A 25,481-nucleotide genomic window follows, 5' to 3' on the forward strand; every position below is an offset into this window, starting at 1 on the left:
TGAAGTCAAAACGGACATCTACGTGACCAGCTTTGGGCCAGTGTCCGACGTGGAGATGGTAAGGGCCCCACTTGCCACCCCTCCTCTCCTTTCCCGGGATTCATTACGGTGGCATCCGAGTTGATCGTCATTAAAGCAGATTACGAGGGTTAATCTTCTTGACAATCTCTAGGGCCCAGCAGAGCGGTTTGGCTGGAGCTGCATATAGCTATTTCCCCAGCAGAGTCAGCCAGGGCAGCTTGAGACTGGACACAGAAGGCAACACTAACTTCAAGTGAGGGCACGGATGGGAGGTTAAAGATGCCTCTTTAACCCCATTAAGAAGATTGTAAGCATCTGTGGCTGGACACATAGGTTTGCAGGAAAGCTGCGTCGTAGGAGACAACCTAATGAACAGCTGCAGCAGAATGGTGCCATTTCTGAGAAGACTGCCCCTTGTCATGCTGGGTGCCCCCAAGTTCACATAGCTGCGGACTGGGGGAACTCCATCAATTACAGCAGCAGCCCCAGGAAAGTGTTATGCCATTGGAGTGAGGATGGCATTGTTGTTCTCATTCTGGAAATTAGACTTTGCTTGCTATTTTTGCCCTTGCACACTTCCTCTGATACCTGCTCATCTGAACCTGCAGTCTGGTTTGAACCTGCAGTGGCCCCCAAGATACAACCAAAAGTTTTTCCACCTTTCTTCATCAGTCAGTGTAAGAGAAGGCATAACCTTGCTGCCTTAGAAAATTTGCCTCTAGCCAAGGTTTATCTCCATTTCCTAAGCAACTTCTGTAGAGAACTCCTTTCTGAAGGCTTATGAGAATATTATGAAGAATCCTTAAGAAAAAGAACTTAGATTAATATTAACTTGACACCATAATCCTATTGTGACGTGACTCATTCACATCAGTCGTTTCTTTGTGAATATCCAAAGTAAGCTGCAGAAGGGGCACTGAACATGTCTTTTTGTTCCTGGCAATTAAACATTGATAGTTTGTTTTTGCACTTTGAAAGGATACTAAATTAGACATTTGCAGTCACTTTCAATTAAATTATTATCTCTGAGAGGACAATGAGGTTTTTTTCCTTTCTCATATCAAATTATCTGTTCACTGATTTATTTGGAACTATTCTTTAAATAATAAGAAAATAGAGTATGTTTTCATAGACTTTTTTTTTTAAGTAATTACTTAATGGTAATAGGATTAAGTGTTTAAGCAGTAAATTAAATGCCATTGACTTGTGTGTTAGGTTCTTCCATGGAGTTACTGTATATATAGCAACTTGGGACTGCTGGCCCCCATACATAAGTGAACCACCTATTTATTTTCCATAGGAATACACAATGGATGTCTTCTTTCGGCAGACATGGATTGATGAAAGGTTGAAGTTTAGTGGGCCAACTGAAATTTTGAGATTGAACAATTTAATGGTCAGTAAAATTTGGACACCAGACACATTTTTTAGAAATGGAAAAAAATCAATTGCTCATAATATGACAACTCCTAACAAACTTTTCAGAATTATGCAGAATGGAACTATTCTTTACACAATGAGGTGAGAGCTTATTCTTCTGCTTTTGGTAGACCTTTATTTTTTATTCTTTCAGCAGTGTTCCTGCAAACCATTTTTTTATTGTTATCCACTATGATGTATTCTAGACTAACCATTAATGCTGACTGTCCTATGCGGTTGGTGAACTTCCCTATGGATGGACATGCTTGTCCATTGAAGTTTGGAAGCTGTAAGTTTTTCTGTATTTTTCAGTTTTTTATAGTAATACATTTGGTCTACATGTATGAGAGAATCACAGAATGGTTGAGGTTAGAAGGGACCTCTGGAGATCATCTAGTCCAACCCCCCTGCCAAAGCAGGGTCACCTACAGCAAGTTGCACAGGATCACGTCCAGGCAGGTTTTGAATTATCTCCAGAGAAGGAGACTCCACAACCTCTCTGGGCAGGCTGTTCCAGTGCTCCGTCACCCTCAAAGTATAAAAGTTTTTCCTCACATTCAGATGAAAATTCCGGTGTTTTAGTTTGTGCTTGTTGCCCCTTAACCTGTCGCTGGGCACCACTGAAGAGTCTGGTACCATCCTCTTGACAGCCACCCTTAAAGTATTTATAAGTATTGATGAGATCCCCTCTCAGGCTTCTCTTCTCCAGGCTGAACAGACCCAGCTCTCTCAGTCTTTCCTCATTGGAGAGATGCTCTAGTCCCCTCATCATCTTCGCTGCCCTCCGCTGGACTCTCTCCAGTAGCTCCTTGTCTGTCTGGACCTGGGGAGCCCAGAACTGGAAACAGTACTACAGATGTGGCCTCACCAGGGCAGAGTCATCAGAAGTGAGATCCTAGGACACTTCTTAATGACATAGCAGAAATTTTTTATTTATATTTTTTACACTAGAATCTTATTTTCTCCTGTGAGACTCAGGCCATTCATAAGAACACGGATTTATTCACTGAAGGGTGATTGTTGAAGAATATTTTATTGTTTATTATTCTTACATCTAGTAGTCAGAGTGGGTCCTTCAACAAGTCATAAAAACTGTGGTAGATTTACTGTATTACTTCTAGTTTTGCAAATATTTAGTTGATCTGTGGCAATGAATTTTGAAAATATTTAGTTGATCTGTGGTAATCAAGGTATGTGTTTTATAGCAAATTCAGAAATAAAAGCTAGTGTCTATCAGGTCCCACCTCAACCATTCTCTTATTGTTGATTTTTTTTTCATTTTGCATTAATGAGGTTAGGAGTTTGGTGGAGCAGGATGCATGTTTCTCTGGGTATTTGAGTCACAGAAGGCATTATGCTACTTATTTTTTTAATTGCTTATAAATTATATAATTAATAATAGTAATTTTTCCCTCTGTAACTCAGATGCTTATCCAAAAAGTGAAATAATTTATACATGGAAAAAAGGACCCCTGCATTCAGTAGAAGTACCACAGGAGTCTTCTAGTCTCCTCCAGTATGACCTCATAGGACAAACTGTATCTAGTGAAACAATTAAATCTAACACAGGTAAGATGTAGCCATGTGGGAACTATTGACATTAGAGAACACATTTTGAAAATAAATTACAGTTTTTTTTTTTCATGTAGAACTGAATTAGTTTAATTATCCTTTGCCATTTTAAAAACTAAAATCCTTGGAAAGAATTTAACTATTGTCTCTTAAAAGATAGCTTTTCAATACAGTTCCTTTAAGCATACAATTCTTCATGCAGTTCTTAAGAATTCCCCCTACCTCCCCACCCCAGTAAAAACAATAGATAAAATGAGTATTATTCTCCTCTGTTTCCACAAGGTCACTTTACTTTCTTTTAATCGGCTTATTTTTATTATGCACTAGGAGGCCTGCAAGTGCTTTCCTCAGAACATAGTATGTTGGGTTTAAGCCAATAATGTTTACTCATACGTTGTCAAAATAATGCTAACGTACTTGTCTCTTAACAGGTGAATATGTAATCATGACAGTTTATTTCCACTTGCAAAGGAAGATGGGCTACTTCATGATACAGATATATACTCCATGCATTATGACAGTCATTCTTTCTCAGGTGTCTTTCTGGATTAACAAGGAGTCTGTTCCAGCCAGAACAGTTTTTGGTATGCTGCATTAAAGTCTTTGAACAACTCAGCATCACATACACCATTCATTCATTACTTTCATTGCTTGTTTGTTTTAGGCGAATATTCACTTCAGCTGCTCTATTTCCATCTTCAAAGGAAAATAGGCTACTATCTCATTCAGACATACATTCCATGCATCATGACTGTAGTCCTGTCTCAAGTTGTGTTTTGGATCAACAAAGAGTCTGTTCCGGCAAGAACCGTGGCTGGTATTCATGTTTTGTTCTTTTATCATTCACTTCATTCACTGTATTGAATCCATTGTATCAAACAGCTACTGCAATCCAGTGAGGACTGGAAAAGACAGCTAGTAGGATTCAATGAACAAAAGTAAATACTAAAATTAAACCAAATAATATTCAGTCTGCCCACAAGGGTCAAAATTCTTTACTCAGAATGTTTGGATAGCCCAACTTGTTTGTGATGTTTTTCTTCCCCCAAATATTTTTTTGTATGCAGGAAGGCACAATTTTGGAGTAAATGGCAACCTCTCAATTTTTTAAAGAGGAATTTTCCTATTGATTTATTCTTTTGTGAAACCAATCTGAGTTAAAGTTTAAAAAAAATAATTGCATGGGATAGAATTAATCTCATCTGACATAAGGTAACTCATCTGGCATTCATTCTGAAGTGCTCTCTTCCCCTTGTCTACAAAGGTATCTCAACAACTAGCAAGAATGTTAGATGGATAAAGTTATGTGAGAAGAATCCTGTCCCTAGCACAGGTTGGAGTTGTAATGTGAAAGGTGTGTCCATATTGCATAGCAGGGCCCTTTTTTCTTTCTAGCAGTTTTAATTAATGCCTCCAAAGCTGTGAGTTTTGTCTCCTTAATTTTTAGTATGTGCTCTGCTATTAACTTTGACACACACCCTCCATTTCAATATTAATAGGCTCTGAAACCGCACTCATTGTTAAGGGGTAAACTTTCTCTGACTGACTTGTTGTTTCTAGAAAAACAATCATAAAAATACTAAGCAAAAATAATAAAACTTGTCAAAAACTTCATGAATCTGTTACCCATACATACATGTTTTGCAACCCTATCTACTTTCTCTTAACCCAGTATTTCTATACAAAAAAAAAAACCCTTTTTGAGACTTATATTCAGTAACAAAAAGGCAGCTGTATGGTTCCTAAACATAAATGATGCAAGTCTCATAATTCAAAATGAGTCTATAATTGTAGTTAGCAGGCTACAGAATTTGTATAATTTGATTTCAGTCAACTGGCATTTCCTACCTGCATCGAACATCGAACGGTATCCATAAAAGCACTGCAAACTTTTAAGAATGCTAAGCGAACACAACTTCCTCAGGTGCCTCTGAAGGAAGATCAACACTTTTGTTCTTGAAATCCCCATTGGGAGTTGGGATGAAGTTTGGCATCATTAAGCACTTACAACTATTATTTTCTGGAAATCGGCATTTCTTTAAGTGCTTAAAAATATTAAAATATCAGGCAATAGATTTTCAACAATGTTTATTGCAATTGAAGCATAAAACATATATATAGGAGGTTTGTACACCAAATATGATGCTACCTGATGTGGCTTTATATTGCATCTCTGGACTATACAGTTACATCCTCTACATTTTGAGTAAAACGTATTTGCTACCTAGTGGGCAGTGGAAGTCAATTTTACACGCTTGGAAGTAATGCACAAATCAGTCTTTAGCTGATTCAGTAATAATTACATAGAGACCCCAAACCCTGGAATAACAACTCTTAGATGTCATACTGAAGAGTAAATGCAGAAACAGAAAATATTTTATGAAAAGAGTAAAACAGACACCTTTCTCAGTATTGTGGAAAATTAGTCAGGTTGGCATTTTAAAAGGATATTTCGATCCTTATTCCATTCTTACTTCTCCTAAGCACAGACTGAGTTTATAGTCCTTACTAATTCAAAATCCCATGGATTCTGAATACCTTCATCTAAGGAAAAGAAGGTAAATTACTCATGACAAAAAAAAGACTTTCAGGCCTCGGTAAAAGAGAAAAGGTTTAAAATGGAGAAGTAAGTCTCTTTCTGCATCATATCTCAAATACTTGAATTATAAATTTTTGGTTTTACTTCTAAGTTTTGAAACTGTAATTTTGAGAAAAGAGAAATTAATAAGAGAAGAATAACAATGGCATGCCTAAACCAGTTTCTCAGAAAAAAATTATTCAGCAACTCCATTTACCTCCAAAAGGGATACCAGTTATCCTTTTCAAGTAGTATTACAATAAATACTTTGAAAATTTTGCAAAGAAAAATTAATGGTCATAAGCAGCTACACTTTACAGACCTGCAAGTGAAAAATGGGAGACAGAAATACTTGAAGAGGCACTCTTGCATTCTTTATAATTGTGTCATTGGAAAGAACAGTAGATTGCTAATATGAAATTCCTTATTTTATGTGGAGCTATGTACATAGCTATGCGTATACATATATATATATGTGAAGTTTTATGAAGCATGGCATTATCAGAAATTACTTACAATAAGAAGCATGGTTATTGGAGACCTAATTATAAGTATGCTCTGAATCCATATAGAAATGGCTATTATTTCACATTTTGATGTGCCTTAATCTAATCTTTTTTATTCCTGGCAAAAAGTTCATCTGTTATTTTGCAGAAAGATAGTAGTCAGCTTCTACCTTCCTAGCAGGTCACCCTGAGAAGTTTAAATTAATATCTAGTCATTAAAATTTATTATAAATAAAGTCTCAGATAGGGAAAGGTGTTTGGTTTTTGTTGTTGTTTCATTTCTAAAAAGAAGAGATAATATATTTCAGTATTTCCATTACGTAACAGATTCTTTAAAACTTACCAAGAAATGTTCAAAGTGGAAAGACAAGGGTAAACAATCATCAGTTACACAGTTTACCAACTGTAATTTGGCATTCAGTTTGATAAAGTAGTTTTCCACAGTGCAGAGCATTTCATCAATATTCACTCCACACTGAGAGAAGTCTTATCTGTATCTGTAACAGAATAGGAGTCCTATTCCTAAGTTTAAAAAAAAAAAGTAAGTTTTTATTCAGACACAGAATATATCATTTTTATTACTAAGTAGCACATGGACAGATTCTAATCTAATCACACATCATATTGAAAAGTTCATTCTGGACCTTTGAAATTGAAATAGATCTCAATATACTTGTATTCATATTATAAAATGAGTCTGGCAGATTTGGGAGAAGTAGAGTTCCTACATATTTTCATACCATCTCATATTTGCATTTCATTAAAACATGTTAAGTAATGACATTGGGACGTAGTTAACCTGAGACAGCTGGCAAGCTACATCATGTGAAAGAGTTGTAAAAAAACCTCTGAAAATAATCAAGTCGCCCTGTCTTGATGCTGCAATATTCAATGACACTGCATCCTTTCCACTAGGCGTCATTTGTAGCATATTGATTCATCATCACAACACGACGTTACAACATCTTTTATTTTCCCACCTACCCTTTCCCAACTGCAGAAAAGAGCAGAAGAGGGTATTCTCCACCTTACTGTCTTTAAACACCTGCAGTTTTCACATTCTAGCAGGCATAATTATAAGTAAACTTGAGTTACAGAGGCTTATATGTTAATGAATGAGATTGTTCTTGCACTTTGTGCAGCAGTAGGAAGCATATTTCCTACATTATTAATGCTGTATATTCCAAAACAGAAAGAATAAATTCATGAATTCACATGAAGAACACTGTGGGGTCCATGAGCTACATGACAAGACTTGTTGCGTGAAAATAAATAAGCAGGTCTAGAGAAGTAGCTTTTGTGTACTTCCATATTTCTAACTATGGGTGCTTTCAAATCAAGATGCTGTTAGTGAATCTTAAAGAATGTATCCAGTGATTAAAGACAACAGCACAGAGGACCAAACTCTTATTACTTGAAATATTTGGATCACAGCCTACCCCTGTTTTTAATGGAGAATCCAATCGATTCAGTGAGGGTTCTGTAAACCATGATCTGTCTTGTGCAACAATAGGAGAAAGAAAGGATCACTGTTGGGAAATGACAGTATGTTAATCTAGATTTCTGCCAAACATTCCACTTACTAACCCCTCAAGTAAAGTTTCTTTCATAGTTTGAGCCTGAATTTTGTTATACCCATGTTTGTCGCAATTCTAAGAAGCTGCACCATGGAGTGTGTAGTTATCTTAATTTTCAGTCAGCTCAATCTATTAATGAAGTTTGCTCAGAGCTTTTAGATGCTGAAGCCAGCAAACAAGAATTATTTAAGAATACAAAATACTTAGCAGTCTTGTTGGTTAGCTGGTATGTAGGATGACAGCTAAAACCAAAAAGGAGTTGGTTTTTTGTTTTAAATATCTATGAATTTAAGAGTAGCAGGGTGGAAGCAAAATTCTAATGTCCTTATTTTCTTTCTCTTATTTTCAAGGAATCACAACAGTTCTAACAATGACCACTTTAAGCATCAGTGCACGCCATTCTTTGCCCAAGGTGTCCTATGCCACCGCCATGGATTGGTTCATAGCTGTGTGCTTTGCCTTTGTCTTCTCTGCACTTATTGAGTTTGCAGCTGTCAACTACTTTACCAATCTTCAGACTCAGAGAGCAATGAGGAAGGCAGCCAGGGCAGCAGCACTGGCAGCAGCACTATCAGCAGCAACTGTACCGGCAGAGGACGAGATTGTCTCGGTAATTGCTTGCTTTTCTGATAATAAGCGTCATATAGGAAGAGGCAGCTGAAGTAGTGAATGCAAAACAATATTAAAGTGATCTTAACCTGAAACAGATTACACAACCAGATCATGTCTATTTATCAAAGACATTGCTCTTATTTCAGAAAATGAAAAGACTTTGTTTATTCATACTGTTTATTTAAATTTGAGATATGATTTACTAAAGAGATGTTTATTTGGCAAGAATTTAAGGAAAGCTGTTAGACTGTTACCCATAATACTTCTCTTGAGCAATGCTGTAGGCAGTGGGGCCAGGCAGCTGTGGTTCTCTCAGTAAGTCTGCAGAATTTGTAGGACACCGTACAACGGAATGAACATATGCATCGGCCACATGATTATGAGATCACTGTAGTAGACTGGTACGTACCATAAGTGGGTCATTTGGAAGAAGAGGAATTAGCCTTTACATAAACTTGGCATCTGTTACTTTCATAAAAAACCGTTGGCGGAAGCTTGGGGAAAAAATATACATGTAAAGATGAGGGATAGATTTTAGTACGTGCAAAAGACAGGAAGGCTTTCTAGTATCAAAAAAGTATGTCAGAATTGCTTGTAAATATTATTCCTTATATCTTGGGCTAAGTAATGAATGCTGTCTCGTAACATGTTAATATATTTATCACCATAGCCCTCCTGTTTTCAAAATCAGTTTTACTACCACAACATTTCCCATTTTGAGAGGAATAACAGAATTTGAATGACCTTCTGCAAAACCTTTGAGTCTGTAGTTGAATAAGGAAGACAGTCTAAGACCTATTGAGTATCAGGGCACCACCTTACCCACAGTAAACAGCACTTCAAGTTACATTCAAACCATTGAATTCACAACTGATAAGTTCCATATAATAGCAAAACCAAAACTCCACAGCGTCTTGCTACTGGTCGTCATTGGAGCTAATCAACATATGTTCAGTTCAACTGGGAAGTTGTGTTACAAGCACAACAAACATTGTGCTTCTAAGTCATATTGTATTTTGCTTACAATTTTATCGATATTGAAAAAAACTGAAGACATTGTAAGCCATTAAAAAAAATGCATTTTATTTTCACTAAATATATATGCAAAAAGAAGCAAATCTTTATACATTTTATCTCAGAACCACAGCTTTTTTATTTATTTTTTTAAACCACAGTTATAGAAAGAAATACAAAAGAAAGTCCAAAAAATTTAAAAGGAGCTTGGAAGCAAATGTTCAGAGAATCTTGCACTGATTTTGAAGTGAGAGCAGAAAGGCTGATTTAGTTTTGGTAATATTTGCAGTGTTCATATCTCCATTTATTTTAACTAGTAAACTTTTATAATTATATTTAAACTTTACAAAAACAATGAGAGGAAAAGAGAATAAGCATTCGCCAATATTTAGGACATACTTCTCCCTTCCCCAATATCATGATATTTGACTGAGAAGTACTCTGAACTGAATGAGCAGAAAGTATAAAATAAGAAAAATACTGTTAAGACTGAAATAACTTTAAAATGTACTAAAGCTTCATTTTTATTATTTTGTTGACTATTTTTTGAGGGCAAGCTATTAGGAAAAAAGCTAAAGAGATCACTTGGTTTTATGTAGCATGAGGAAAATACTGATAGCTGCTACATAATGAAGAGGAACAACAACTGTGATCTTTCCTACACACACTTCCTATTCAAGTTTGAGTTAATCATAAGGAGGTTTCCAAGAAGGAAAAAAAAAAAAGCCACTTTTTTTTTTCATTGAAATCCCTACTGAGTGATATGAAAACAGTTTGGCCTACTCTGCTGGTGAATTCACAGCAGATGCTACAAAGCCACCGCCACCCCCCCCTCCCCAATCTCTAAAAGACAACTGTTTCAAAAATAACCCTCTGCATATGCCCAGATATACTGAACATAATCCTGATGCTTGTGACTCCTCCAGTACTTATGGGTGAGATTTACATGGCCTCTGTATCACTGCAGACCAAGCTGTGCACAAACTACAAAATTGCTGCTGAACAAATTAATAAAAGAAGAAGAAATTAAAAGACTTCAAGTTTCTTTCAAGGGCTTTGGCCACAAACAAGCACAGAGCCAAACAGAAGATACACTTTCCTTATTTTGTAAATATTTACTTGTTAGCTTTTCCAAGTAAAAACAAGCCAAAAATAAGCATCTAGGAATAAAACAAACATCTAGGAAGCACACTGCAAACATTTACTCAAAAAAATTATTTACAACTAGCTAACAACATACACATTTAGGAGAGTAGTAAACCCCGTAACATCAAGGTCCCAAGGTAAACTCAGTCTCTACAACAGCCCACAATGTCCACAAAATTCTATAGTCCTGATCTTGCTTAAAGCTCATATTATCCAATACAGTAATTTTCAAGCCCTGTAAGTCCCCCACTTGTTTCTCACAGGACCAGCTTTCTGTGAGAATGCACCTCTGCAGTAAGAGAAAAAGCAAAATCAATGAGACAATAAAAATGAAGGGTACTTACGATTGAAGGAAAAATGATGTAGTCAAAATGGCTTCTAGAGAAATTAACTGTTGGATTTTAAAAGTCCCATTCCAGAAAGGCATGCTGGGAAGAAAGAGTAATTACAGGATAGCAGATTTTAAGCAGCTGGTCTTTTTTCTTTTCTTTCTTTTTTTTATGTGGTGAAGGTAAGGGGAAAAGAACTTTTATATGTTGTCACATAGATGGATGTACTGCAGTCAGTGACATAGTTTCAGCTGAAACAGAACTAGCTAATTTGAATGCTAACAGTGTAGTTAGCACAGGCTGATTGTGTGAGTATATGACCATTTCCTCAGGATTATCATCCTCTACTGAACTTTGTACTTCTGTAGCTACATTACTGGTCTTTAGGCAATTATGTTTAGGTTTCTTTCTCAATGTAGATTTAGGAGCTGTTCCTGAGGTCCTGATTTCCCCTTTGTTGCCCTATACTGCCCCTCCGCCAGCCCCCCGCCAGCTTGCTCTATTTGTTTGCCTCTAGATTATTTCATCACTTTTCCTTCCAGATTTTTCTTTTTTTGGTTGCTACAATGCCTAACTCTTATTCTTTACCTCTTGCATAATTTATCTTACCTCTCCTGCTCTTCTTTTTGTCTTTTCTCCCCATTTACTCCGTCTCTCTTCATAAAATATTTTCTTATTCACTAGAAAAAAAAATCTATTAGAATACATGTCTTATTGATTAAAAAAAAAAAAATCAAAATAGTTCCCTTCTCTCATACCCTGGGCTTTGATACCTTGTCTTTTCTAATGTGTGATTTTTGTTTTATTTCATTTTGCTCTTTTAGATAGGATAGAGAAGTTTTTTTATCCACTTGTAATGCTAGTGTTTTTATTTATGATTTTTAAGTGCATGAAAGTTGGCAGAATTTTAGCTATATGAAAGGGCAGGTATAAATGAAGAGTAGTGATCAGTGTGTCAAAAATTCTTACTGTCTTCTGCATTTATAGAAGTCAGATGGTATTTTTACATTGAGAAAATTTCTGAGATTGTAAAGGTTTACTTTGTTTTAGGGAATCCATTTGTAAAAATAGAAGTGAAAAAGTGAGATGTACTTACTTGAAAATTTTCACGGCTGTACAACTGCCAATGGAACTCTGCTACCAGTAGCAACATTAAGAGTAACAACACAGACTATATGTTTTTAAGAATTTATTATCTTAAATTGCCTAAAGAGCGTCTAAAGTACATTGTGGTGGGAATAACCTTAGGCTGTCTGATGTAGTACTTTCTATATGAGAGGAGACGCATTCTGCTTTGTGTAAGAGAAGCCCAGGGAGACAGTTTTGGTACAAAAGAAAATTCAAAAGAGTTATAAAATAGCCAGCTAGAAGCTTTTGCTGTTTGAGTGAGGGCCTAAACTTATCAAGATAAATGTATTATGGAATATATTCAGGTTTTAATTCCAAATTAACTATGTTTCCTCAAAAAAAAAAATCAAAAATCTTTCAAAATACTATCAAAAAGCCTCCTTTGTCCTTCAGTCTAGTTAATTTTATTTAAAATCTTGCTTTATTCAAATGAACAAAACTTTTTTCTCATGGGTTTTTATATTGTAGCCAAAAAAACTGTACACTCAGAAAAGAAAGATGGCAGAAGACCAAATTCTGGTCTGCTATGGTAATGAAAGTAGGAGAAACTCTGCTCAAGTCATTGGACTACACTGGTTTCAGTGAGAGAGACAACGGGCCGACTATGTGCTCAGTTAACTGATGACAGCCCAGCATGCCTGTTCTGGTTCCAGGAAAGCCACTCTATTCACCTCAGTTAACTGAAAGCAGAATTTGGCTTGCTCTCTTTGTCAGCTGCAGGCAATCCCTGTGTGAACTACAAAACTATGGGTGTTCCACTCCAAAATACGATGGCATCAAGCTGAGTAGTCATCTGGAGCCTGACAGAAACTTGTTTTTATTCATATGGTGACCAAGCTTGTTCTAGCATATCAAAACCAAGCATTATATATATACATATATACAAAACATATCATGGCATTTAACTTTTTAATCCATTTCAAATGGGTATTTTCTATATCAATCATACTGTTTCATCACTATGGCTTCCTTTATCTGGGAGTATCCCAATGCTGGAAGTTGCAGGGGAAGGGGAATTGGTGATACTGTTTGGAGTGCACCATTTGAAGTAATGCTCTGCGAGATGGTCAGGGAGTACACACCATGCATCGAAAGACATCCTTTCCATGTGACAGACTACATGTAAAAGACAAAAGATTGTTACAGGGTGGTAGCTTGATTACAGTTATGGTCTAAAAGACCTGCTTTTCTAACAGAAAACAGCACAGAACAGTGAAATAGTGCTGGGAGAGCTTCCTTCTCCTTACAATAGCCTTGTCCCTGTGTTTCAAAATAACATGGCTTGGGCAGAAGAGGATTCTCATTCTCTTTAACAACCCTGCCCAACTGCAGAGCAGCCATATGTCACTTCGGTATAGAGGGTTTAGTCTTCTATAATTACGTCAGAATGTAGTGAGTATGTTTAATGGGTATCCTAGTGTAACCGAAAGGAGAGCACTTCTGTTTGCATTATCAACGACCATTTATGAGATCACCCTAGAAACAGCTATATGCATTAAAGTCTTGACTGAGAACATGGCACTTCCAGTCGAATTAGGGAGACCTTCCTGCTCCTCCAAATTGCAGATTATCAAGTAGACTATTAAAAACAAACAACAGCTTTCAATTATATTGACTTTTTGTCATCCCAACAAGGAAAGTAGATGCTGATTATTTGATTCTGCCTGAGTTAAATATTTGTCTGATTTGACAAAGCCAATGCAGAGCAGTAAGAAAGGTTTAGAAGTAGCTGATATCACACAGCAAAAAACAAAAATTCAAGTGAATCGGATTTAGACTTTTTTTGTTCAACATTGAAGTCTAATCCCAGTACCTTTTTTGAAGGGGGGCAGTAAGAACAAAATAAAGTAAGTTAAATTATAGAAAAAAAACCCAAACCAACCTCTCTAGTGCTGTTTGTGTAATTTTGTCTCATTTAGACACTCAGAGAAGTAGTTTCTCTGTCCTGCAGAAATTTAGCAAAGTAAATGTAGAGATAGGGATTGTTCTGGACTGACACTGGTAAGTTTAAGAGCCGAGACTTTGAACATTTAAATCTGTTTAACATAAACCCATATTTTGACAGAGGCTCTGTGCTAATTATATGATTTTTCTGATAAGCTACATATAAATGTTAGGAAGAGACTCTACCAAAGTACATTCACACTGAAAAGAGAATGACTAGGGTTCCAATCTCTGCTCTCCTTAGTGCTTGCCTGTTTTATATGACAGCAATTTTAATACGACGGGCATAGTATATTTTTCAAAGTTATGCCTTCTGCCTCTAATGACTCCTTAGATTTTCCAAACAAAGTAAAACACCTTTGAAGTAATAAGGTAACAGCCTTTCCCCCTAACCACCTTCACCTGATGGTTAGGCCATATTTTGAGAAGTGAATTTTGGTCCCTGAAGGTTCAGAAAGAATTTGAACATGGCTTTCCCATGCTCCAAGTGAGCAATTTAACCTAAGTTATTTAACCCTTTTACTAGGGTAAAGCATGAAGAAAACAAATTAGCGTGTTATTCCTCATAATATTTCTAGGAAAGGAAACTTAGAATTCCTAAAGAGATAACCTAAAGTTAGGACTATTAATGACTTCTAAACTATATTCAGTTTTTAATTATGCAGAACACTTTATAGATGTTTGCAATACACATTTTTTGAATCGGATCCCACAGATGAGATATGCGAGGAAATGTCTAAATTATAGGTTATAATGAATCTCTGGCATGAGGTGGATGCTTAAACTGCTCAGGACTGTAAAGACTGAGGTACCTTAGCCCATGCCGAAAGGAGATCTTACATAATGTGAACTTCCCTGCTGCAAAGTGCTGCATAAGGATTGTTCAGTAGCTAAGCAGAGTTTTTACAGATCACACTGTTGAATGTAGGAGCTAAACTATGCTTAACTCCCTCTTTGGGAGCTAAGTCATTAGCATGTGATTTTATGTGTATAATATGAACGGTTGAAGTTACTCAAACCGTATCTACTAATAAGATGGGCAGGGAAAAAGAATGTTACATGTTTAATTTAGTATTCTGCCCTGTACAGACATTGAGTTTTGTCCTAGGGTTTTTTTTTTTGTTTCTGGCTTTTTTTGTGTGTTTTGTGATGTCAGCCAAGTTCAATATCCTTAATCAAATAAATTTTAAAGAAAAGGAGAAATAACACATTTTTTACCTAAACTTTCAGAGTTTATTCTCATGAACCTCTTTTTACTCCACTGTCCACAGGAAAAAGAGACATAAGCGAGTAAAAGAGAGATAAGCAAGGACATACAGGTATTCATTTGTTTAAAGTTAGCCAGTATCTGAGCGCATACATAAGATACTCATGTTACTGCTAGGTCATAAACTAAACTGAGAGTCAGAATATGTATTTGCAGTACAAAGGAACAGGGAACAGTAAAGAATTTTACAAATATGAATTACAGAAATCTCTTGAGGAATAGAAACATAAGAACAAAGCGCATTCATAAATCACAGTTAGCATCCATATAAAGATCGGAAAAAGCAGACAAAGAATTCCATTTACTCCAAGGTTATATATGCTCTATTTTTTTAAATCTGGAAGCCAAGCAATTTGCTGAGAGCCTCCTGAGATATTCTGACCATAAGCAAATTCTAGTGATATTGATGAGAACTGTGAGAGAGCAGCACCTTTGTAGACAAGATGAGACTGCTTTGTGAGCTTTCTAGGGGATCAGATAGCTGAGCTGCAAAAGCTTAATAGAAGCCAGACTATACCTTACTAGCCCATATACATGCCAGTCTTTGTCTAGTCCAGTTTTATGGTATTTCACATTAAACAGTGATCTTGCAATCTGTTCTGTGTCACTGGGTAGTCATACGTAGTGACAAGTTTAATTGCCTGATGGGACTAACATTCCACATGAGTGCAGAGTACTTCTCTGAATCAGGATTCAGTAACTTAACAAAATTCTTTATTTCATTATGACGCAGTTTGCCATGCCTCAGGTTTCTTGTTCTTGCTACTTGTAAAACAGTCCTTACTATTTGAGTGATTGGCTGTGTGAACTATGCAAAATAGGCTATTCATTCCTGTTTTCTCTCTGTGTTTTGCTTAAGTTTCATGATGTCATTGTAGGTAACCTTCGTCAAAAGGAAAAATCTAAATACAGTAGACAAATTACTGTATCTGCTGTTCAGAACTCAACTGTAGTAAGAAAATATATGGTTTCCTCTCACTGTCGCCTCCTGTTGATTTAGCAGTGAATTCCAATGAAAAATATGAGTTGTGGTTCTGCGACAGCAAGTCTGGTTTACAATCAGTTACCACACTGAGAAACATCTTCATTACACATCTGAGAGAAATTTGGACTTAGAATTCTATACCCTGGAAGAAAATAGTCTTGACCCTGACTTGCTGGATGGGCACATGAGGGTGTCAAAGACAGTATAAAGAACTACTCAAGGACTTTCTTAATGATTTATATATACTCTAAACCATCTCCTCAGCAGGTAAAGAGCATGACAAAAAACTGTGGCTTTAGTGAGACAGTAAAATGCACTGGTCCTTCCTAAATATTGCAATAGGCTGTTTTAGGTAATAAGAAGTTATTGATATCACTCCATTGATAGAAATGAACCTAAACTGGCCCCAAAGTGGGAGCATAATCAAGTTAGTGTGCTTCCCAAGTTCTGAGGATGCACACTGACTCCAGATCTTCCTGTCTCCAACTTGAGATGAAATCACATTGAGATAATCCTCCTTCTATAGCAATCCTCCTTCTACAGGAATGAGATTTAATAAATATTATAAATAAAATAACAACCAGGATTACACTTTTCCAAGTGCCTATTCAGATGGTCATGATGATTTTACTACCTCTACATCCTAAATATGTTCGGTACTGAACATCATCCACAGACCATGTGCTACATCTCTTCTGCCTACTATTAACTCCATAACCTCAGTACAATAACTCCTGATTCATGCTTGAATAATCCAGAGCAGAATTTGACCCAGCTTATACCAGAATATTGCAGATAAAAAGGGCTAAGATTCACCTTAGCACTTACACTTTTAAGAACCACTCATTCTCCACAAAAGGTCAATCTGTCTTGCAGAAAACTGAAAAACAAGCTACCTTACGACTTCCACAATTAAGTTCAAAGCAGAGCATACAAGCAAAACAGAATAGCAACTTGAATGAAAGCAGTAGCCCAGGCTCGGTCAGTCAGTCTGTTTATAGAGCGGGATTATTATTATGATTAGCGCAAGTGGACATGGATAATCCTCTTTCTGTTTCTGTGACACATCTGTAGATCATCCTCCATTTAAATGTCTGTTGCTTGCCATGTTACTGGAAAACACAAAACCAAACATCTGTGTTCCAGATAGGCACAGCCTCAGAATATGAATGTCATTTAATATCCATTCAAAACATGATACTAACCACTTAATACATAGATGGCAAAGTGGAAGAAGGAGGGATATGACAAGTTGGAACTGTTGATGGGTTGTGGGGGAAGAAAAAAGGCAATAGGTAAAAGAGATACATACAGAAAAAAAGCACTTTTTTTTCTTCTCCCCCCCCCCCCCCAATAAGATGTTGTTCTCTCAACCTTATTCTTATACTAAAATCAGCTGTAAGGAATCCATCTCTCCCTATTTTCAGTTGGATACCAGTCCATTCATCAATGAGCAGAACTTGGCATCATGTTGCAGCAACGTCATTTGTTCTTATACTCTGGCAATAACACTGACCGTTAAAAGGATAATTCCTGTTATAACTCTATTTTAAGTCATACATGAGATATCAGGTGTGTTACACTAGTCTTTTATCTAGAAATTGTGGCCCAAGTACCAGTATAGGCAATGTATTTCAGAAAATGCTTCTTTTCCTTTTAACAACTCGGTCATTTATCTAATTGACTAAAATCTGTTTCCATGCATAGAAATCCTGCAAGATAAACCCCAAAAATGCTGACAGTGGGCTACATTTAAGTGAATGATTGTCAATAAATCACTCCCAAAGAATGACTTTGGAAATTGCATATATAACACAATTTTGCTACCTTAAAACGATTCAAATGTTACTATTCCATTTTACAATAGATATATATGCTGTTGTATTGTAAGTTATTTACATTGTCTAAGACTTCCCTCATCAGCTTCAGTCATTCAGTCATCTAGTTCTGCTGACCAAAAAAGCTGCTTATTCAAACCCAAAAGTAGTATGTTGTGCAATCTTGTGAACAAGATTTTTCATCAATAGGCTGGAAATAAATTTTGCAGTCCTTTATTGATGAAGCTTTAGACTCAATCACAATGAAAATGTTGCATGATAGCATTGGTTTTTAGAGTCTAAGGTATTTCTCTTGCTCCCTATTAACAGAAAACTTGAATGTTTCATGTCAAAACAATACAAACCAACTTGACACTCTAGGCATTCTTCCATATTTTCTCAGTCATCAGACAAATCTTATGGCTCCTGCCATGCATCCACATTACTAATGGTGGTCCTGGGTAGTGGCAGTAGCAGAAAGGTTTTTAAAAATTTCCTCTCATTTAATACTACTGTGAAAGTGGGTAACTGATATCCATTAGAGCAGGCTTAGAGCCTGTAGTAGATCCTATCTGTAAGCTATTTCTGCAAGGAAGAAATCTATTACTTCTACTCTTGTGAAAATAAAAAAAATGGCAACTTGACCACAAATAAAACAGATGTACATAATGAATATACATGTCAGCCTAGTAACTAAGAGGTAAACTCTATATGTTCCCGAGTTCTGGTTAAATTTTTAAGAGTTTTCATGCAGCTTTCTGAAGAGTAATTGGAGCTGGCTACAAATACTGCACAAAATATAGGAATAATATAGTTTCATTTTACCATAAATGAAAATAAAAATAGTCCTATTACAGTTAGGATGAGCATTTGTCTTCAGTTGTATGCATGAATCTGCTGGGGGAATAATGAGATATATTTGAAAATGAAATGTCATCCTAAAAAAAAAACACTACAGGAAAATTTATCATTCATGTCTTCAGCACCTGTAAAGTTAGTCCATTTTCTTTTGTGCAGCAGTTTTCTGTTTCAGCAGCAGCTAGTTTGGGGACTAACAGCTTGACTCCATTCAGTGAGTGTTTACTAAAACTCATCAGTGGGCTCAGCCAGTGAAGACTGCACTTAAGCCAGCCCATACATGCTATTTTGTTTAAACTTGATTCATATCTACATAAACTTCAGTCATACCAAATGTATTGCAATTTAGATACACCTTCTTTTCTTTTCTTTTTAGCTCCATCTTTTCTTTTTCTTTCTGTCTTGTAGCTTCCATTTGTTACCATGTTAAAAATATGGAAAGTACATATTCTTTTATGTTTTTACGGCAAAGATTTAGGCCACAAATGCACCTCTGCATATTTGTATTATTTTTGTGATTTCCTTAGGTTGCGCTATAGAAGAGAAGCAGCAGCAATAAAATCAGAAACCTGAGTAAAAAGGTGGAGAGAAGCCTAATGATCACAAAACCTAAAACTCTGTATCAAAAAAAATCACCCTTTTTTTTTTTTGTCTCCCTTTTCTTTTTTCTTCCACAGCATTCTGACTCCAACTGTAACCTGAAAAAGCGAGTAAATTCCGTAGCATCTCAGGCAGATCAGTCTCCTGAAGCCAGCGTAATATCAAATAGTGCTTCCCAGTGTCAATCAGTGTGTGCTCCTCCACCAGCCCCACCACCACTACCACCACCACCTATTGGAGGCACCAGTAAAATAGACCAGTATTCTAGGATCCTCTTTCCAGTGGCATTTGCAGGATTCAACCTCGTATACTGGGTCGTTTATCTTTCAAAAGACACTATGGAAGTGAGTAGTAGAATTTCTGAATACTTGCTTATAATATATAATATGTTTACTTGACCAATATTATTTTAATTGTTCATTTACTCTTGCAACTCCAGTTAACCACTCCTTTCTGAGGGAAGTTACTGATAACAGTTTTCTCTAAAAAATTGGCTCTGACTTCCAGTAGTAATGGCACTCAGTACAATGCAGAAAGGCTATCTGAAGATGAGAAATGTAAACACGTATCTCTATGCCACATTGCACTGAGCAGAACACATTGTGTAAGACAACGTATGACGCCATTCTCAGCAAACAAACTAATCTTAAATCTCCCATTTCTTAATCTTCTTATCTGCAGTAAGGAATGGTAGAATTATCTGTTGAAGCAATGCAGTGAAGGAGATAAGAACTTTAATACCTCCTAAGGTTTGCTCAGTGAGGTAATAAGATAACAGTCTCCCCAAAAAAGTTCGTTATTCATTCTAAACATTTATCCATAGTGTGAAGAATTGACAACTGCAGTATACAGTTTGTGAATTGATTCCCTGTTTTTACACATTTTAATACTGATTTTTCCTGTTTATTCATATAGCTGAACTGTTTTATGCAGATAAAGCTGCTAAATTCTTTGCTTAAGTTTGAATCAGGCAGAGAATGATCATGTCTTTAGATATCCATGAAGTCCAGAAGAGATGTGTGCCCTGCAGATTGAGCATGTCTAGAATAATCAGTCAGTGATTAGTCATTAAAGTTTAAGTCTTCAATGCTTTAATTCTCTAGTTTTTCCCTTTTGCCTAAATACAGCTAATGATGTCCCATTTCTTTGGTAAAAAATATATTCATTTGCCTCGTTGCCATAGAATTTTTGAATCTCACTGTACATTGCAGTCAATATGATTGGTACATTTAGCTTTATTTAGGACAGCTAGAGAGATAATGATGGTATTTAGATAGTACTGAATGCACAAAGTCCCTACATCAATAAAAACAGAGGCTGGCAATCTGGTATGAGTGGTGAGCAGATTGCACCTTTATTTCCTAGATTAGAGGTAAAGCAGCATGAGGGAAATCTCGTGGACAGCCAAGAGATGTTGCAGTTCAAAGTAACAAGACAGTGCTGATCAGCTGATTGGTGGCATCTTGCCTCTGCTTGAAGCAGAGGCTACTAGCCACTAATTTTGCTGATTTTTGCTGCTAGTATGATCTGGAAAGTGCTGTCTCTCGAAGATGGAGTGTGCTGCCAAGCAGCTTATATGAAATCAGGAGGGCAGGAAGATAGGAGGCACTGTCACTTACAAATGTTCCTGCAGATGTCTCTCTCAAGAGGTCACAGCTGCTGACTCCTGGCCACTCAAAATCTGCCCAATGCTAAATTTAGCTTTTGTGCCAGAGTTACTGATCCTGCTATTAAAATATTGACTATGTGTGCAAATTACTTATCTCAATCAGAGAAGGGAAGTATCAAAAAAGCTCATGTATAATCATTACAGCTCCTGTTTAGAGGCCAGTTCCTCAGCTTGTGTAGCTTGCTGTAACTCCAGTGATTTCATTCAACCATTCACATTTTGGATCTAGAAATATTTGGAACACAGTTGCCATTTCCCTTGGTAGCGATGAAATATTTACACTGAACCTTGTATATTAATAGTTACATTAGAACTAGGCTTTTAAAATACTTCTGAAGTTTAGGACATAGCGCTGACTATAAATATTTTTAAAATGCCACTTTTGCAGGTTCACAAATGTGTTCACAAACTCAGAAATTATGTTCTGTAGTAGCCTTATAGAATGACAGAAATCCAGCAGCAAGATTTAGAAAACAGAACAGTACTGACAGCTGAGGTGTTTTGAATTATGAAAATGTAAACAATTATGTAAATTGTTGATCAAGCTCTTCTTTATAAATTACATTTTCCTGTTCGCGTACTCAGTTGTAACTAATAACAATTGTGATATACATTGCTAGGTTTCTAATTCAATATGTTGCATCACTTTACCAGCAGTTACTTTAAAGGAAAATCAGGATTGTTTTTGCTTTAAAAATATCTTTTAAAATATGTAAGCCTTTCCATTGGAGCAGAGGAGATACAAAAGTTAGGTGAACAAAGTATGGCATGCTTCAAGGCCAGTTCAACTCAGTCACAGGCTCAAGCCCAAGAGATTAAATATTGGTATAGTATTATTCAGTTAAGAAACCTAATTTCATTTAGAAAGCGCATTTTGTGCAGCTTTTCAGGTATATTAACTTTCCTTTTTCGAGTTACTTCTTTCAGTTCATTTGGCTTTTGTTTGAAAAACAAAATGGAAAAAAAAAATCTAATCAGTTCATTGAAATAACCAAATTTCCTGCGCACAAGTTCTTGCAGTTCAGCTTTCCAGGATTTTTAGTGTAGTTTGGAGTGCAGAGCATCATTCACCAAAGACTGTCATTGTGGAGATTCCTAAACCAAACAGCTACCTACTGTCTTTGGACAGTGCATGTAGAATAAATCACGAAGCATTTCATGAATCTGTTTGAAAAAGCAGGCTATTAGCACTGGAATCAAAGATAATTTCAACTCATATCATTATCTTCTGGCCAGATTCTTCCTTTAACTTTGAAGGAAGTGCAAGAATCATTTTTAACTTCACATTCTGGATTCAGAGGATCAGGTAGAATGAGCAGCCTTGTTAATGTAATGGCTCGGAGTTCCATGAAATAAGGAGCTCTCTCCTAAGCTGTTGGTAGTATTTCTGTGCACTACTAAGCAGTTTTCTTGTGGCTTAAGTAATGGGCCATATGTTACACCAATGAAGTCATCATTCTTGTGTATTGTATCTGATAATATTTATAAGAATCTTCAGGCTTGAGTACTTTTCAAAGTACTCATTGGAGTACCTTTTTCTTCCCCCTCCATTTAATCATTTTCTTTTTGGAAGACTTCAGGTTAATCACCCTTTCTTTTACTTTACATGTAAACTAAGAGTATGTTAATTACACAGAAATTATAGGATTTGGAAGTTTGTCTAATGAAGAAGGTGTTTCTAATAAAATGTATTCCTTTAAAGATTTGAATATTGTTTTTCAGAGTGGCCAGGATTGGACAGATAGCAAGAGTATCTTAGACTGAACTCTGTACTGCTGTATACACTGAATCAAGTCCAGCTCAGCAAACCAGGAAGTTTAGTAGCAAACTTTCATTATAAAATTAATCTTTTGCTTCATTTTTAAGCAAAATAGAAGCATTCTCTGAATGAAAAAATGAAAAAAATGAAAAAAAATTCCAAGTTGAAATTAAGTGCTTCAGCTGAATGCTTTTTACATGTGGATGGGCATAAAATTATCTTCTGGCCTTAATATTTAAATAAATGGTTCTATTCTCCAGTGGGACAAGTGGGAAAACATTCTTATTCAGTGGCAGTCACCCACCATGCAACTTGATACATAAGATATTTCAATGTAAACTCGTTTGCATTGTGGAGTAGCAATAGCGTTGCAGGACAACAGTTATACTGGTAAAAGTATAGAAATGAAGCTAATATAGTTCTCTGCCTGCATTTTGCTAGACAGCATGTTTAGAACCTAATATAACCAAAGGACAACAAGTAGAAAAGGAAAGATACTTGAAAATATATATATGAAAGAATCCTCAGTTGAAATAATAGATGCCAGTTTTTAGACCGCAGAAAATGCTGACACTTGTATGATTAAGCCTTCCTTTCTCTCAAAAGGTTTTACAACTGTAATGCTGACAGATGCTTAATTATAGCAATATCACTGTGCCACTTATAATATTAAAAAAATAAGCATTACAGTTAGTCTAAGAGGACTTGTCCCTCACTACATGAGATCTGTTGGTAATTAATTTAGATGGAAGGTTTGAAGATGTGATATCCCCATGATTTATACATGCAGAACAGAACAGGCATGTTTCTATGATGCGTGTACTTCTGTACAGTAGTATCTGCCATCCACAAAAAGCTCTATACAGGAACAAACAATACACATTTGTCTAGATTAGCCAAATAGAGAAGTTCTTGAAAGGAGAACAAACGTATCTGACAAATAAGAAAAAGTTTTTCTAGCTTTTTATTTTGTCATACAGCATTTTTTGGCTTTGTTTTTGGTTTTAAATCCTTGAGCTGAATACTAATTTATGACAGTGACCTTGGTAGGTGAATTGCATGCTTAGTTTATTTTAAAATATTTGCTTGATTTAGAATGCAGAGTGCCCTTTTAATGAGAAGAATACAAGTACTTCATCTCTCTCTGCCATATCATTCTCAATGCATATACTGTTTTCGCATTTTCTCACACATCTTTCTAAAGTAACCTGTCTTTATTTTTATATGTAATGTTATATTACAGTTTTTAATGTAATAAAACACGGACTGATGGAGTAAATCAAACTAAAGAAGGATATGATGTTAAACTTTTGATGATAAACTGCAGAGAAACAAGCAGAGGCCAGCTTTTATGTTTGGGAGCAGAGGAAGGTACAGTGTCACTGAATGTGCTAAACATGCTGAGTCCTGGATATTATTTGGACACAGAGAACATAGTACGAAGGTAGAAAAAGAGTTACATAAGAAGTGAAAGGAAAGATGAGATGCTAATGATGTCAAGTGGGAAGAAACAAGAACAGAGAAAGAAACAAGAACTGGAAAAGTATTTAGCTTCAGTATGTTGATATTCATAAAGCTTGCAGTGCATATTGTTACATCATGTTTCAGTTTAAACACTGGAAAAATAAAGTTCAGGAGAAAACAGTTATTGCCATACATACTTACAGCTGAGGTTTGATGATCCAGGTAATGAACATCAAATTCTAAGAGGATACTCCCTTGTAATGCAGTTCTATTTTAAGTCTGCTGAGACAGAAATCAGGTGGTTTTGTTGGTTAACTTGGTTGTTAACAACTCAGAGCTTAAACTTCTCTCTAAACTTTTCTTCCAGTTTTTTGAACCTACTGCAATGCATCTTCGAAATGACCATCAGTCCAGCTGAAGAACAGCTCAAGGTTTCAAAGAAAGCACTGAAGGTTGTGTAGGGTTGAAGGGACTTCAAACGATTTGTCTATCCACAGGTGCTCTCAATTTTCAAACAGGGAATAATTATATTGGACATCACCTGGAAACAAACTCTGGACAAATCAAATAGATAGAAACTGCACAGGTTCTAACAATACTTTCTTAAGATTTCTTACATTAATTCTACTATAAAAGTTCTTGCTAAATTATTTTGTTCAATTGTCAAAGAAAAGAATGTGCATTTGTTCTAATTCTGTTATAAACAACTGAATGTTTACATTGATATAAAACATCAATAACAGCATTATTTTTTTTTTTAAATACAATAAGGATTGCTAAAATAAGCCTGATTCTGAACTGCTATATCTTGGCATGGTTTCACTGAAAGGTTTGGAGCTGCACTGATTTGCAGCACTTGAAATTGACCCAAAATAATGTTAAGAAATCCTACAAAAGGGAGCTGCAATCCCATCATATTTTCATAACCCTTTCATAGAAATTATAAATTCTGATTTTCTTTAATTTCATTTTAATCTCCTTTTAATTAAGATAATATTTACAAAGAATAAGATACAAGAAAAAAAGAAATAGAAACTGTTGTTTACATACTTTAACTGGTTAGTTGTGATAGTACAACATTTTTTTGTTGATAGTGACCATGGAAGTACAACCAGACTAATAACAAACAATTTCTCGGCAGGATCTAGAAATGCAGCACTGAGATGTCAGCCAGTTTTCAAGGTCTAAAGCTGAATAGACAGAAAGATGCAGCTAC

The 25,481-nt window shown here is 35.9% G+C and overlaps 1 protein-coding gene across 1 annotated transcript; it reads left to right on the plus strand.

The window, feature by feature from the left end:
- Positions 1-4: 4 nt before the first annotated feature.
- Positions 5-24,746, plus strand: GABRA6 (gamma-aminobutyric acid (GABA) A receptor, alpha 6; the record flags this gene model as incomplete). Its single annotated transcript, XM_009700247.1, has 8 exons — positions 5-58; positions 1,322-1,542; positions 1,647-1,729; positions 2,866-3,009; positions 3,444-3,596; positions 8,024-8,283; positions 19,451-19,717; positions 24,633-24,746. Coding segments are annotated over 8 exons (1,233 nt in total), but the record flags the coding sequence as incomplete, so codon positions are not given.
- Between the last annotated feature and the right edge of the window lie 735 nt (positions 24,747-25,481).

This window comes from Cariama cristata, unplaced genomic scaffold (genome assembly GCF_000690535.1).
Source record: "Cariama cristata isolate BGI_N322 unplaced genomic scaffold, ASM69053v1 scaffold975, whole genome shotgun sequence".
Classification (NCBI taxonomy): Eukaryota; Metazoa; Chordata; class Aves; order Cariamiformes; family Cariamidae; genus Cariama; species Cariama cristata.